At 41.8% G+C, this 14,216-nt stretch overlaps 2 protein-coding genes across 2 annotated transcripts in view; one reads left to right on the top strand and one right to left on the bottom strand.

Annotated features, from left to right (window-relative positions):
* Window positions 1-14,216, top strand: part of commd10 (COMM domain containing 10) — a 721,199-nt gene that overhangs the window by 94,347 nt on the left and 612,636 nt on the right. The window lies entirely within an intron of this gene.
* fbxl17 (F-box and leucine-rich repeat protein 17) overlaps window positions 1,396-14,216 on the bottom strand; it is a 207,746-nt gene continuing 194,925 nt past the window's right edge. Inside the window, exon 11 of the mRNA XM_044026021.1 lies at window positions 1,396-3,339. Coding sequence (XP_043881956.1) covers window positions 3,202-3,339 — 138 coding nt within the window. The 3' untranslated portion in view covers window positions 1,396-3,201. The remainder of the gene's footprint in view (window positions 3,340-14,216) is intronic.

Genomic DNA, 14,216 nt, shown 5'->3' with positions numbered 1-14,216 from the left:
GTGTGAAGTTTGCCCTCAATTGGACACCGTTGTCATCGTCGGTGTGAATGTGAGAGTGAATGGTTGTTGTTGACCTTTTCCCCCTATGTCAGCTGGGATTGGCTCCTGGACAATGAATGAATGAATATTTAATCAGACAAATATGAGCTTTTTCACAAGATTTCGGATAAACATGCAGGTCATACACAACTTTTCAACTGCGGGCAGCTCCATTTCAAGCACCTGTAATGTTTTGATCCTTTGTGTTGTAAACGAGTCTTGTTCAAACAGTTACAGGGATTCAATAGTCTAATGTAATCCAGCACAAAAGCTCATTACATTGACAAACACGACATTGTAAAGCTTAAAATGTTGATACTTATCTGCGGGGAGAAGTACAGTTTAAACTTTTCCATATAGTATAAACAAAATTCCAGAGCAAATTGCAAATACTTCTTTTCTACGATAATAGGAAACATGCTAATAAAAGTGTTCCCGGTCCTCTCAAACATGTAAGTCTTTGAAGTGAGTTGATCCATGCATTGACTCAAGTTGAACTGACAACATTAAGAATCGTTCTGAGAGGAAACAACCTCTGCAACCTGTCTGATGCGACCCCCCCGTTTGATCGGCAGACATGAAACACCACAAACACAAACTAAACCAGACACTTGAAAGCAACAGTGTGGATAGACTGAATGAGTTTCTATTATTTTTCTTTTTTTTCTTAACTTTGTAAGGCCTTTGCTGTCTTGCTGGACAGCAAACTGATGTGTCAGAGGAGGAAAGCTCCAATGATTGTGACAACAGCAGCCCTGACATGGTAAGTGGGCCTTAACAAAAGTGTAGGAGGATTGCCGTGTCATGGCGCTCAAAAGGAAAAGACATTACCAATGCATGGGAATATGTGGAAAACATATTTATTTCTAACGTTATAGAGGTCTGGGTATGTCATACTAGCACATACAAAGGTCTTTGGCTGAAAGGTGACCATATTTGCATTTTTACCCGAGAATATTTATGGCAATTTGAAATAGAAGTGCCTGGGAGGAAAGTGAAAGCAACTCACAGATGAAGTCAAATGAGCAGAGAAGTATTTCACTGTTTACATGCACGTTAAAAGTCAGATTTTAGTCGCACTAAGCCAATAATTCGGTTTTCTTCAAAATCGAGCTAGTCTAAGTCAGGTACCTGGATAATGTGATTCATAGTCTGATTATTCCTGCATGTTTATGCTTAGTCAGACTAGAGCCGGACTTGGTGCTCTGTGCTCATCATAGCAGATCATAAGACTCTGCAAGTCGTCCGATTGCCTGACTCAGTCGACCTACAGCTGCAGCTCGGTTAACCTGAATAAACCCCACCCCCCCGTGCTTCAATTCCACACATGCAAAAGAAGAAGAGAAAAAAAACGACTGAAGTAGTAGTGTTTTATTTATCTTTATGTAAATCAAGTCATTTATGGTTGCCTTAACAAATCAGGATTTAAGAGTGTCAACATCTTGTAGAGAAGGGAAAAAAAAAAGTGCATGTGGGGATTACAAAAGAACTGAAGAAAAGAAGAAAACAAGTTGAGGGAGAAACTCTCCATCAGGTAAAGTCTTCAAATTCTGACATGGGTAAAAGGAACATGTTTCTAAAATGTCTGAAGTCTCTATTAGGCTGTAGGAAGTTCACAGCTCTATTCAAAGCCTAACCTTGATAAACTACTGTCCACGTTGGTGTAACAATGCGTGTGGAGGCCGAGCCCAGATCTGGTTCACGCCATAGAAAAATACCCTGGTTAATTGCATTTGCGACTGTACACTAAAGAGCTTCTGTGTTATAGATGAACAACTCGCACTTACCGACGTCTACTTGCTCCGGTTATATGAACCCAAGCCAGTTGTTTCTTTACATCCTACACTTAGAAACTAAGAAAGGTCAAACTATCACTTGCAATGCTACATAACTAATGTTACATGTTACATGTTAATGCTCAAAAAACAATACTAGGCCAACTAAATCCTACGCTGTATTTTATCATATTATGTATGTGTGTATATATATATATATATATATATATATATTTATAAATATATATGTATATTTTGGATCAAATCATGGAATTAGGAAATCAAATGAATTCAGAGCAGATAAATATATTTGTTGGGTAAATTCTGGGTTGATTACAGGTTCTAATTAGTAATTACTAACCACTTAAGGCAACATTTACTCTTACCTGTCATCAAGGTGGTTGTGGTTATTGTTCTGATCATATGACCCAGACTCTTCGGGTGAAGGCAACATCTATTTAATTCATTCTGTCTGACTCAAGCTGATACTCAGTCTATAGTAAAGTTTCAAGATCCAGCTGAAAAAACAAAACAAGGTAAGGTTCTCTATGTCAACATGCAAGAATGGAATCAATGCCATATTACTGCCATCAACTGTCCAATTCTGGCCTAAGTCTTTATTCTGTACCATTATTATTACAATGTTCATCTCGAGTCACAGCAAAGAGTTTCATCCTTGAAACAAACAAAGAGCCCGGTCAGCAAGTCCACGGAAGCGGTTTAACGCTGCACTGAAAATCAAGGAAACGGAGAAGAGAAAATGGAACTGGACCCGATGTTCAGATGTGATCTTGAATCATCTCGATGCATCAGTTGAGCTCCTTCTAAGATGACACATCACTTTCACTTCTGGATGCCTTTTATTTATTTATTAAATCGTTCTCACCTCATGCATTCTGACCTCCTCTTCATCTAAGGTGACATGAAGGACTCAAAATATATGACACGCGATACTCTTATCAACTGAGTAATACTCACTTATAGCAGAAATGAAACATGTGCAGTGCTTTTGCACCGACAGACGAGTCACTCAAGACTCTGATCAGAGAAACTACATTACACTGGTGGATGTAACTTGACTTATAGCCAACGGGAATGAGAACTATAAGCCACGACTGGTGCGTGTGGGTGTGCGTGTGCGTGTATATACACACACACACTTTTACAATGGGAGAGTTGCTTCAAATGAACCAGTCGGTGGACAGGAAGTCTGTCTGTGAGGGCAGCAACATGTTCACATGCATGTCTGATGAGACGCAAACATGACTGAGCTGCAACTATTGTGTGTCTGTACACAACAGGGCAGCTGTGTGTGTGTGTGTGTGCGTGTGTGTGTGTGTGTGTGTGTGTGTGTGTGTGCGTGTGTGTGTCTGTGATCCAGCAGTAGCTACGAAGTGTTTGAGGTGTTGGGGCTCCAGCCCATTTGGTAAGCTCTTTCCAGGGTCCTCTTGCAGTCCTGCATCACCGTGCTGAACACAATGTGGGGGTACTGCACCACCAGCCTCTCCACTGTATCCTCGCTCACCTGCAAAAACACACACACGCAGGGACACACACTGATGATGATGATGACGCATGATGACTCAGAACAATTTGACCATGTTTCAAATTAGACACCTCTGCGGTGCACTTACGTGAAGAACCCGGGGTAAACAGTACACAGCGGGGTAATGCGTGTTCATGAAAATAATGGGATGTGGCTCAAAGCTTCAAAACAAGTGGGTGTCCTCATGTAGCACTTCTTTATCTGTTTCAATAGACAGGATGTGTTTTTGTCCTCTATCTGTGACAACAGGATTAATAACGACATCAACAGAAACCTTTAGGCTGAAAGACGAATGATATTTGTAATTAGGTATGAGCAAAATACTACTTTAGGTCTAATAAATAGTTATTATTAATATAAAAAATGACAAAATGAACTGAGTAATATGAACCCATGTTGACAGCCTCTGCATTGTCCCAGAATGCCTCATTATGAAAACTGGGATTGCAGATTTAACTGTTCGTGCCCTGTGAAAATGGACCAGATCAAAATTAGGAAACTTACACAAGTATGCAAATATGAACACACACGCGTGCGTGCAAGGACAGCTAAGTTTGTCGGGCTAATGAGGCCTTGAGGCCTTCTTCTTCTCAGAGGACTACAAAGACGAGCAGCAAACGGGCTCTCCAGCACTTGTCTGTCACTCTTTCACTCTGTCAGAGTGGAAAAAGCCTGAGAATCTGACAAAGAGCAGAGCCGAGGTAACCCTGGAGACCCTGAAGGGTTAACCGCAACCCACCCAGAACCAACTCCCCCCGACCCACCCACCCACCCGGGAGTGTGACACTTTCCAGGAGAAACGATGTATAAACACTCAGGCACATGTTGAACACACAGTCATCTGTTGTTGCCAAAGCAATGACACAGTGTTTCGCAGTTTTCCCTGAGTTTGTTGCCTGAGAGCCCTTTAGTTTTCGGTATTTCACAGTGAGAGTTCCTTGACTCTTTGCTCAGGGTTACGGTTTGTGATTGTTTTCATTTTCCGTCAAATTTTTAACAAACAGACGGATAGAGATCACCAATGTCTCTAGGGTCAAGGAAGGAAGGAAAATGTGTGCAACACCTGTGAATCCGATAAGTTAAAAGACAGAGCAGTAGTATTTTAACTTTGAATATTTCATTCCAGTTTCCTCTCAAATCTCTAATTCACTGACACCACAGCCACTAAACAGGTGCAGAGGATTTAGTGGAAATTAGAAAATGTCCCAGCACTGATTAAAGATCCAACCGTAAAATTGATGCATTTATTAAACAGTGTTTCAGGATAACGCCTAAAAGAATTCACATCATTATTGTGAATATAATGAGAGTATTTTCCTTGGCCTGTTTTTTTTTCTAGGTAACCAGTGGCACATTTGTTACGATGATTAAATAAGTAGAAATGCTGGAAGTGTGTGAACTCTAATGAGGTGATAAACAGCAGTGTCAGACAAAATGTTCTCTTCTGAAGTGGTTTAATGGAGGCCAATTGAGAAGGATCACGTCCTGTGGAGTTCTATCTCGCTGAATGTAAACATAAGCATTTCCAGAACATTCTGTTTAACTTTCAGACGGAAACTTCACTTTGATTTCATAAGCTGCTGCATTAAAAGCAACAGTTGCATTCTTTTTTTTAGCCTGTTGATGATTTAGAGAGTGTATGTTGTGGTTTTTTTTTGTTGTTTTTTTAGTGTTACGCATATTAGGTTTTGATTTTCACCAAAACTGTTAAGTAAATCCTGGCACAAAGAAGACATCAAGTCAGAAGTGAGGATTAACACAGTCTCTCTTATGGGATTTGACTCGGGTGTCTGATCTGACTATAATAACTTGAATCATGAATTTACATTAACTGTCTGGTCTGTCAGCTCTTGGGTCGTTTTCAACAAATTAGCTGCCGCCTCTAAAGAGTGATATTTGGCTATTAAATGGATATTGATATCATCATCATCATCATCTCTTTTCTTTTGTGTTGATTCATTTTGTTTGTTTGTTTTCATGAGGAAAGTGTGGTGGACAACTGACGAGAAAGACTTGATCAGTGAGAAAAATCCAACAAAGTTTCCTGAACACATCTGATAAAGGGCCGATTAATGGTCGGTGTCTTCAACTAAAACTTACAAGTCTTAGCTACAACCTCACACCTGCGTGTTTTTTCCACACAAACACCTGCAGTTTACCTCAGGGGGGCCAAAGCAGGACACACACACACACACACACACACAAGCTTATTATGACTGAGCCTCATTAGCAGATATAACATGACAAACCCTTGATTGCCATCCTAACTTATCATCCCCCATTCTTGAGAAGAGAATAAAACACCCCCAGCTCGTTAATCATGGCTTAATTACCATTAAACCAGATCTAAGAAATAGACCTGTCACACTGATGGGAGGCCATAACATTCATTAAAGCTAATTAAGTGAGGCTCCACTTGCGGAGCTCACACAAAATGGCCCCCAATCAAAATGCTGAATCATTTCCTAATTGCCGCGAGCAGCATCACGAAACGTTTTAGTCGCAACAATCACTTTGATGGCAAATCACGAAAAGACCAACTATTGCACTGACCTGTGCAACTGCGGGGCAGAAAATATAACAGCATAACAATAAAATCCAACTCTCAACAAGCATAACTGAATAAAATGACCCTGTGAGCAGCACATGCGGTCTGGTAAAACACATCTCATCCACATGTCTGTGCTCCTGTCAGTGCCGAGTGCCTCAATATGAGACGTCTTTGCTCAGTAAATGTGGTTTTTCTTCTTCATTTAGTTCCAGTGGACCTGCATATTACGGTGGCACGGTTTTTCTTTCAAAGACATTTGGATACAAGTTTGCCTGCGACCTCCAATTTCACAGGAAAAATTTCATTTGAGAAGTTTCCCCTGGTTCTGAGAACAAATTCGAGTTTAAAATTCCCACAACCAAGCTCAAATGGATATCAGAATTTCAGAGTACCGGCCCTAAAAGAAACAAAGGAAACACACGCAGCTTCTCCAAGTAGCAGTAACAGTAGCTAGCCTACTTTGTATACAGGAGCGGCTGCATAAGTAGCCATGTGGTTCCTCTTTAACATCCACCTGATTGGCCGAAAAAACTAAGTATGCCTATTTACTGTGTACAAATTCAAATACAAAGTTATTATGGTTTTAAGACCCCCCAATACTGTGATATGAAGCATGGAGTGGCTTCTTTGTTGTTGCTTGTTGCATAAGTGATCACTATCTCATACACCAGAAGTGACATGGTGAATCCTGGGTGAAACCAGCCTTCATTTTTGCATGGTTTTTATTGCAGCCTAAAGCCGTCTTCTCTCTGATGAACTGTTTGGGTTTTGGCCTCCACGCCCGGTCTCTGTAAGGCTAGGTTGGCAGCATCTCTAATGGCATCTTTGGACGGACGATCATGCACCAATCGGGCAAAAGTAGTTGGTGACCAAAAAGATCTCCAGTGGATCCTCCCTTTCTTTATATAAAAAAGAGCTGATGGCTGTAATGTTATAAATCTTAAATAAGTTAATGCTGGGCCACAGAACATCATGCTGACACAGACATTTATAATCCACTGCTGTTCGACAGCTCGAGATACTGTAGGTTTTGTCAGGTCTACAAAGAACAGCTGGCTCTACAAGAAACCCTCTCACTAGTCGGTTCCTCTTTTGGGGAGCACCGCTGTGTGTGCCCTTTGCATGCCTCTGGTATGTTGAATGAGATGCTGTGACATCACCACACCTGCTTGGTATTTGCGGGGTCCGAGCTGATGTCAGACACAAAGGTCAGAGCTAATGCTGTGGCTAACTTGCTGGCTTCTTACAGCTGTTGTGTCACTGACTTTAAAACCAGCCATTCAGCTGTTTCTTCCAAGAGTTTGAATTTTTGTTCCTGGGCAAAAGTGTGTTTTACATTATTTGGTAAGAAAGTAAGGGACGTTTTCTTTTCGCCCATACACTCGTGATCTATCGTACAGAACCAAGCTGCACCGTACGGCCCCTCCTCCAAAGCTACTGCCAAGTCTATAGAAGAGCCGTACGATAGAGCAGAATGCTACTCACTGATGATTCTAATCTTTGAGAGGCATCTGGGAGTGAAGCCGCAGCTATCGGCAGCGAGGCCTATACTTATGATATTTTCCCCCATTTTAACATCAAAGATACTGTCCTGTAGATCTGAGGGCGGTGTAATGAAGGCTGACGGGTAATGTGCTCCTGTCAGACTTTACAAGAGGGCGAGAGTGGATGAGAGGAAAACAAAAAACATGCTTGATGTAGTGTTCGGGCAAAAAGCGCCTTTTATTTGAACATGCTGTACAGTAAACACACGGGCAGTTTATAGGGTTGTGTGTCAGCGCCCTTTGACGACTTCTCGTCTGCTCTTACTTGTGACAGCAAGTCCCCGGGTTGACCTCTGTTCTCCACTATGCTGCTCTTATGAGCCCCCTTCTTTTCTTTCTTTCTTTTTTTTTTTTTTTAAGATTAATCCTGTGATGCAAATGCACTCTATCACCGCGTAAAATATACATTTACCGCAAATGCCGGGGCCTTCCGCTGGTAAGAACCACAGTAAAACACGTCGTAAAGATGACTAATGCTGCAGCGGTTCCCATTCTCAGTGGGAAAAAGAAGAACAGGGCCGTAAATCGATAATCAGATACACAAACACGAAGATGCATATCATATTAGACTGGCATGGTAAGAACACCCTGAGTGCTCCGAGCAATCAAGGGAGGGAAATGGAATAAAGAGAGAGGGAAAGAGTTTAGGAAAATATGGCCTCCACTCTTTGTGAATATATCAAGCCCACTGAGAGCTGTATTGTATGTAGCGATGACCCTGGAAAAGAGCGACACAATTTAGACAATTCATACTCAACAACTTCGGGACTGAATTTAAATGAAATGAAAGCACATGACGTGTTCAGACGTGTTCAGTCGTCTTTTTTACAGAAGAAAAATGTTCCTTCTTATTTTTATTAAGCCTATTTTCATTATGCTCAGGCACAGGTCTGTAAGGTTATTTTTTGTTTTCTTTTTTCTTCCTGTTACCTTCTTTCTTTTACCATCATTTGCTTTGGCCACGTGGTAACCATTTCTAAGTCCCAGGCCCATAAAGGGAGACAAATACCCCCGTTCCCTGTCTACTCCCATGTAGAGAGTGCATCAGTCAACCAGTAAATACATTTGGGGTAAATGTTTAAAAAGCCTATTTAGGCAGCAGAAGAATGTAGCGCATCAGGTCTTAGTAAAAAAAGCAGATTGAACAAGCCAGGCCAGATTTATAGCCGTCTTTAAACCGCTCAGAGGAAAAGCCGCAGTTGTAAAGTTTCTAAACGAGTCACTGGACAATTGAAAGATAGTTCTCCGTCCCTGATAAGAAGATGAAGAAGAGAAAAAGGAACAAACGAATGGAAGACAAAGAATATAAAGAGAGAAAAGAAGTTGCCACCAACTTATTCCAATAGATTCAATATCTTTGAAATGAACTATCGATGCATTTGGCTTCACAAAGACAAGCTGTGCTTTTTTCTTTTTTTTTTGATTCCGTCTCAGAGAGTCAAGCAGCCCTCACAAAAATGTGTGCATTTGAAAAGCAGGCCAGGCACCACTTGCGACAACTGAGGTCTGGTCCCTCTCACACAATCCTTATCCCTGCACAATATCAGACAACGGCAGAGGTGAAAAGTAGGATGCCCATGCACATGCGCTCGCAGACACGGAGGAGCATGGGATCGACTGAACAGGGTCAGAGAAAGAGGTTCTGGAGGCCACGTCTGTAAAGCCCACACTCCATCACGCATGACAAAGGTAACTAAAGGAATGCGTACAAGGCTCCATCCCTCTCTCTACACCAGCTTTCTTATCTCTGCAGCCGGCGAGGAAAACATGCCGTAACTCAGGAGGCTTTTGCACAACTTCTTTGTTAATCTTAGAAAGGAAAACATGGTAAACCATTATCACAGCTTCATCTTATAGGGCCGAGCTAATATAAAAGTAATTAAGATAGTACATGTTGTGAAGTAACAAGCCTGAGCGTAAGACTTGATTAATGTGGAGCAAACACGCTCATAACTACCCATTTATTATTGCATTTTAATTGCATTAAACGTGAAAACATGCTTTCATTCGCAACCATATAAGAAATATGGGTGCCGCGACACTGAGCAGCAGTTAGATGACATTAACATAGATTTCATAGAATAACATAGAATAAAAAAAATGACTTTATATACCATACACATGATATTGTTCACCATGTGATATCCTGTACAAGTGGAGAGATCCTTCTATGCAACAGCAGGAAACACTATTCCTTCTACAGTATGATGTTGAAAGGTGGTTTTTGAGGCAAGACAGAAAAATTAATAGTGAAGTGGTTTGTTCAGGTTGGCTGTATTTAGGACTGGGTCTAATTAAACGACCGCGTGTCTCTTTGTGAGCACATTTTAACATAGATTAACATAGATCATCAGAATCAACAATAAAACAAATTAAAAACATGTCTTTGACTGAGTTCTGTGAACACTCTGCCAAGGTCACTCAAAACCCCTCCCCGATCTCGCAAGGTTGATAGTAATAATAAAAAATCTGAATTCAGATTACCAGATGGGTCATAACCTACATCCCCAGAAATGTTACATCTCAATAATCCCTTTATTTTTATTAACAGACAGACAAAAACAAAACCTACTTTAATCCACATCCTTCCTTTAACCCTAAAATGTGCACCATCTAAATTTATATAAACGGCGTTACGTGGGCTATTTTTGTCGTAAGTCCCCACAACACAAGAAATATCTAGACAACACACAAGAGTGCTCACACACACATACACACACACACACACACACACGACACACTTCCAGAAACTCTCGGAGCAAATTCCAGAGCAGCTTACTGGAGGTCACACACACCGAGAATTAATAACAATCACAAGAGAGCCACTGTGCTTAATTTCTTTTCTTTGCATGACTCCCTTTGTTCTTCGGCATAAATAAACAACAAGGACGACTTGTCCATGTCCTTTCAAAGAACACCGTGATACAAAATTCATAGCGACTCGCGGAGTGTTGACTTGATTTGTGGAAAGGTTTAAGTCGCAAAAAGTGAGGCAGAGAGGGACCCGGGGTGAGCATGATGTGCAGACGCCACCGAATATGGGATATTTCTGAAAATGTGAATGGGAGTTGAGCTCTTCAATATTTAAAATGTCAGCAAAAAAAAACAAAAAAACAGTGTACATAGATATCAGCATTTTGTTCTATTTAATGTCCGTGCGGGCGCAAATCCAGACACCAGTGATAAATCTGTATTTTTATTTTTAGAATTTAAACTCTGGAGGGGAGGGGAAAAAAAATGAGCATCCACAGGTCATCGGACACAATTTCTGGCTGTAAACATATTTCAAGCTTTTACATCCACTGGCTACCAACGCCAGGAGAATCAATTCAAAAACGGGACATTAATCTGAGGCTAAATTGACCCCCGACCCCCCCAATATTTCCCAAGCTTGTCCGAATGTATTAAATTTGTTGTCATTGTCGTTAGCATTAAATAGCTAATTCATCACCAACACAGACACTGCACCTGCTGGATAAGAAGGGGTTGTGACCACCTGCTGTCTCCAGTCTGTGTCTCCAGCCACACTGACTCTTGTCAAACGCCTGTCCGTGACTCCATGAGATTATGTTGACCTCCATTGTGATGAGTAAACAGGAGTAGATGAGGGAGGAAGAGGAGAAAGGGGAGAAAAAAAGGTGTGTGTGTGTGTGTGGGGGGGCCTTGAATTATATAATTGACTTAACAAAAGCTGTGAGCGGCATCCAAAATCAAAAAGACCTTGACTGTCCTTGCTCAAAGGAGGGTAAGCGATGGAGACACTGCGGGGACAAAAAGATGGACAAAAGGATGAGGTGGAAAGACCACACACACACACACACACACACACACACAAATGCTATGCCAGTGTTTGACAGCCAGGTGAGGTCAGGTTATATGTGTGTGTTTGGGTTTTTGTTGCTTCCCTTTTAATACTCACTGAACTCTGTCAGTGTCTCACTTTATTCACCCTCTCTCATCACCCTCCTGCCCTCCAGAGACAAGATGAATGGATGATCAGGCGGTGGCTTTGGTTAAGACCACCAATCGATACAGATCTTCTGCGTGGGGATGAGACTCCCGAGATTACACTGAAAATCACAAACGGCAAACGACAATTTCAGACTACTTTCTCGACTTTGAACATTCAACTCCAACAAAAGAAACCAGGGAACTGGTCTGGCATCTATGTGGAGCGCGAGCTGCATCTTTCCCCTAATTCCTCTTCACTTCAGGAGCCTTTAACTCAGGATCCCTGCCATTGGCAATAACAACACTATAACAACACTCAATGAGTAAAGTTTTTCTGAACTCCCGAACTCTCATTTCCTAAATGGGAGTTAAAATGCCTCCTAACGCCCCGTACTTCATCTTTGTTTTCCAAACCTCCAGGCCCTGAACAATTAGGCCCTTGTTTATGTCTGCAAATTGCTGTGCCGTGCCTATCTGTGGATAGGCTCTGGCAGCTGGATGCACCGGTGGAAAGGCCATATTGATTGGTATGTCTGTGCTTTTAACAAGGTCTGTCTGGCTGTTCTATCTGGGGGTGCAGCGGTGCTCATACCTGTTCCCCAAACACTGCTCCACCTCAGTACAGGTAATGGGCACACACTTCAAAACTGCTTACACAAAACACTTTTTGGGGTCATTTGTGAAGAGAATAGCTGGCGTTGACTTCATTGTTTCATGTTATCTAATTTCACTTTTATCTCTTCTTGGTTTCTGTCATTCCTTAAATATTTTTTTTTGCCTTTCCTTCCCCCTCAAGGCCACCCCTTGTTTTACTTTCTGTTGTGCTCCCTCATCTCCTCCATTACTATGATAACTCGTAGACTTTGCACCAGTTGTCCCTGAAGGGGCTGGTAGCTGTCAGTGTCATTATTTTCCTAGAGTCCGCCTTCATGCTGACCGTGAGAGTTTGCTTTCCTCGCTGTTTCACAACCTGGTCAGCCCATTTGTTTTCAGTCTAATGAAGTAGAGGAAAAGGAAGAAGAAAGAAGACGGCAGACCGGATGAGAAAAAGAGAGAAGAGGGAAAAGTAAAGGGAAAGAAACAGAGAGAGAAAAGGGAAGGGACAGAAAGACAATGAGAGAAAAAGAGGAACCGACAGTACAGGGAGCTGTTACATTGCTGCAGAAACTATTCCACTGACGGTGGAAAAAGATCACAATCCCTAAACTGACATATTCCAGAAAAAAATGTTAACAGTTCAGCCAGGAGGGCAATATCAATATAAAGAGTGCAAAGAGTTACCCTGTGTTGCACTTGGCAGGACAATGTGTTTCTGCAAGAATCAATAAAATTCACCACTGGATCCTTGTCCCTGTAATTGGACACTTGACTTAATTTATTGTGGAAAGTCCACAGAGCTGTACATGTAACAGGATTTGGTGTGTTTGTGTGAGTTTGCCATGTTTGTTTCTGAGTGTCGTTATTACATCGCTAGACATTCAGTTGGAAATTACAAGTGAAACTAATGCTGCTTTTCAACAGTCAAAGGCACGACGTTGTGTATATATGTGAATGTATAAAGTCACATTTCTCCCACAGAGAATACCGAGCACTGAACAGTTAACTCAGTCGGGAACTGGCTTGTTTTTTAGCAAAACGCGCACCGACATATGCGGCGCTGGCGAGCAAAGAGAGGGTCCGTTTTTCATGAGGCTAAGTCACATTTTCCCTCATGTCTTTCAGATGAATACTTCAAAAGACTGGCAGAGTTACAGCTGAAAAGGGGGCGGGGGGTGTGTGGGGGGGTTTGAATTGATTTGATTATTGTGGGGTGAGTCTGGATCAATCGCATTCTTCCCCCCTTGTCAGAACAGGGTCATTTAGCCCCAAGGGCAGAGAGTTTTAATGATATGAGGCAGTCAGAGCCCGCGAGTCGTCCAGGCCTGGAGGGGGTTCTGATTTCAATGCTCCATTATAAGCTGTGATAACAGCAAATAACACAAATTCCTCTTAGAGAACACACACACACACACAGTAACACACAGACATGTTGCATTTCAGTATGTATAAACACTGAAACACACTGAAAACCCTTCAGACAGACATGTAGGAAGAAGTTAAATACACACATTCCAAACCGTGACATTTAAGACCGTATATGGCTCAGCTACTGAAAAGAAAGTTTAAAGAAGAAAATATTCTGTCTTCAAACATATATGTGCTGTACTAGGTCTGTCCTTTCACTAAGTAAAGAAAAGAAAAAAACACCCATAACTTCTGTTCAAATGGTTTCTCGGCAGTAAAATGTATACAGTACGGAAGCACATTTGTATAAACTGTGACAGAGGAAATCGATCCTTCACACTACTCCACATGAGGAGACCCAGCTGGATCCTGTTAACGGTCCTTAAATGAATCCTACACGTTCTAGACTACACAAGTCCTGTGACATCCAGGAAAGTTGTTACATTAAAATTCCGAGCACTTTGACAACTCCAAACAAATGTACACGAGCGGAGGCCGCGCTGCTGAGCCACAGAGCTGACTGGGGTTGTCCGCACTCGCGTGTCAAGGTTATCACAAGACTGCAGTCGTCCAAAGACTGACAGGACCCACGATGAAACCTAACTCCTCGTCAGTTAGCACGGGAGGAAGCTTTAAGGGGGGAGCGGTAAAAAGTGAGGGAGGAAGAAATAAAGAGTGACAGAAGCTGTAATATTTTTTACCGGAACACGTGCAAGACACACTGGCCCTAGTGATGACGGGGCTGAAGGGGTCCGTTTGTGCTGCAATACCAAGTATAATCTCAACTATATTTTGTCCAACCAATC

Source organism: Solea senegalensis, linkage group LG5 (genome assembly GCF_019176455.1).
Source record: "Solea senegalensis isolate Sse05_10M linkage group LG5, IFAPA_SoseM_1, whole genome shotgun sequence".
Taxonomy (NCBI): domain Eukaryota; kingdom Metazoa; phylum Chordata; class Actinopteri; order Pleuronectiformes; family Soleidae; genus Solea; species Solea senegalensis.
Note: the sequence above shows the minus strand (reverse complement) of the source record. Positions and strands in the feature narration are given on the sequence as shown.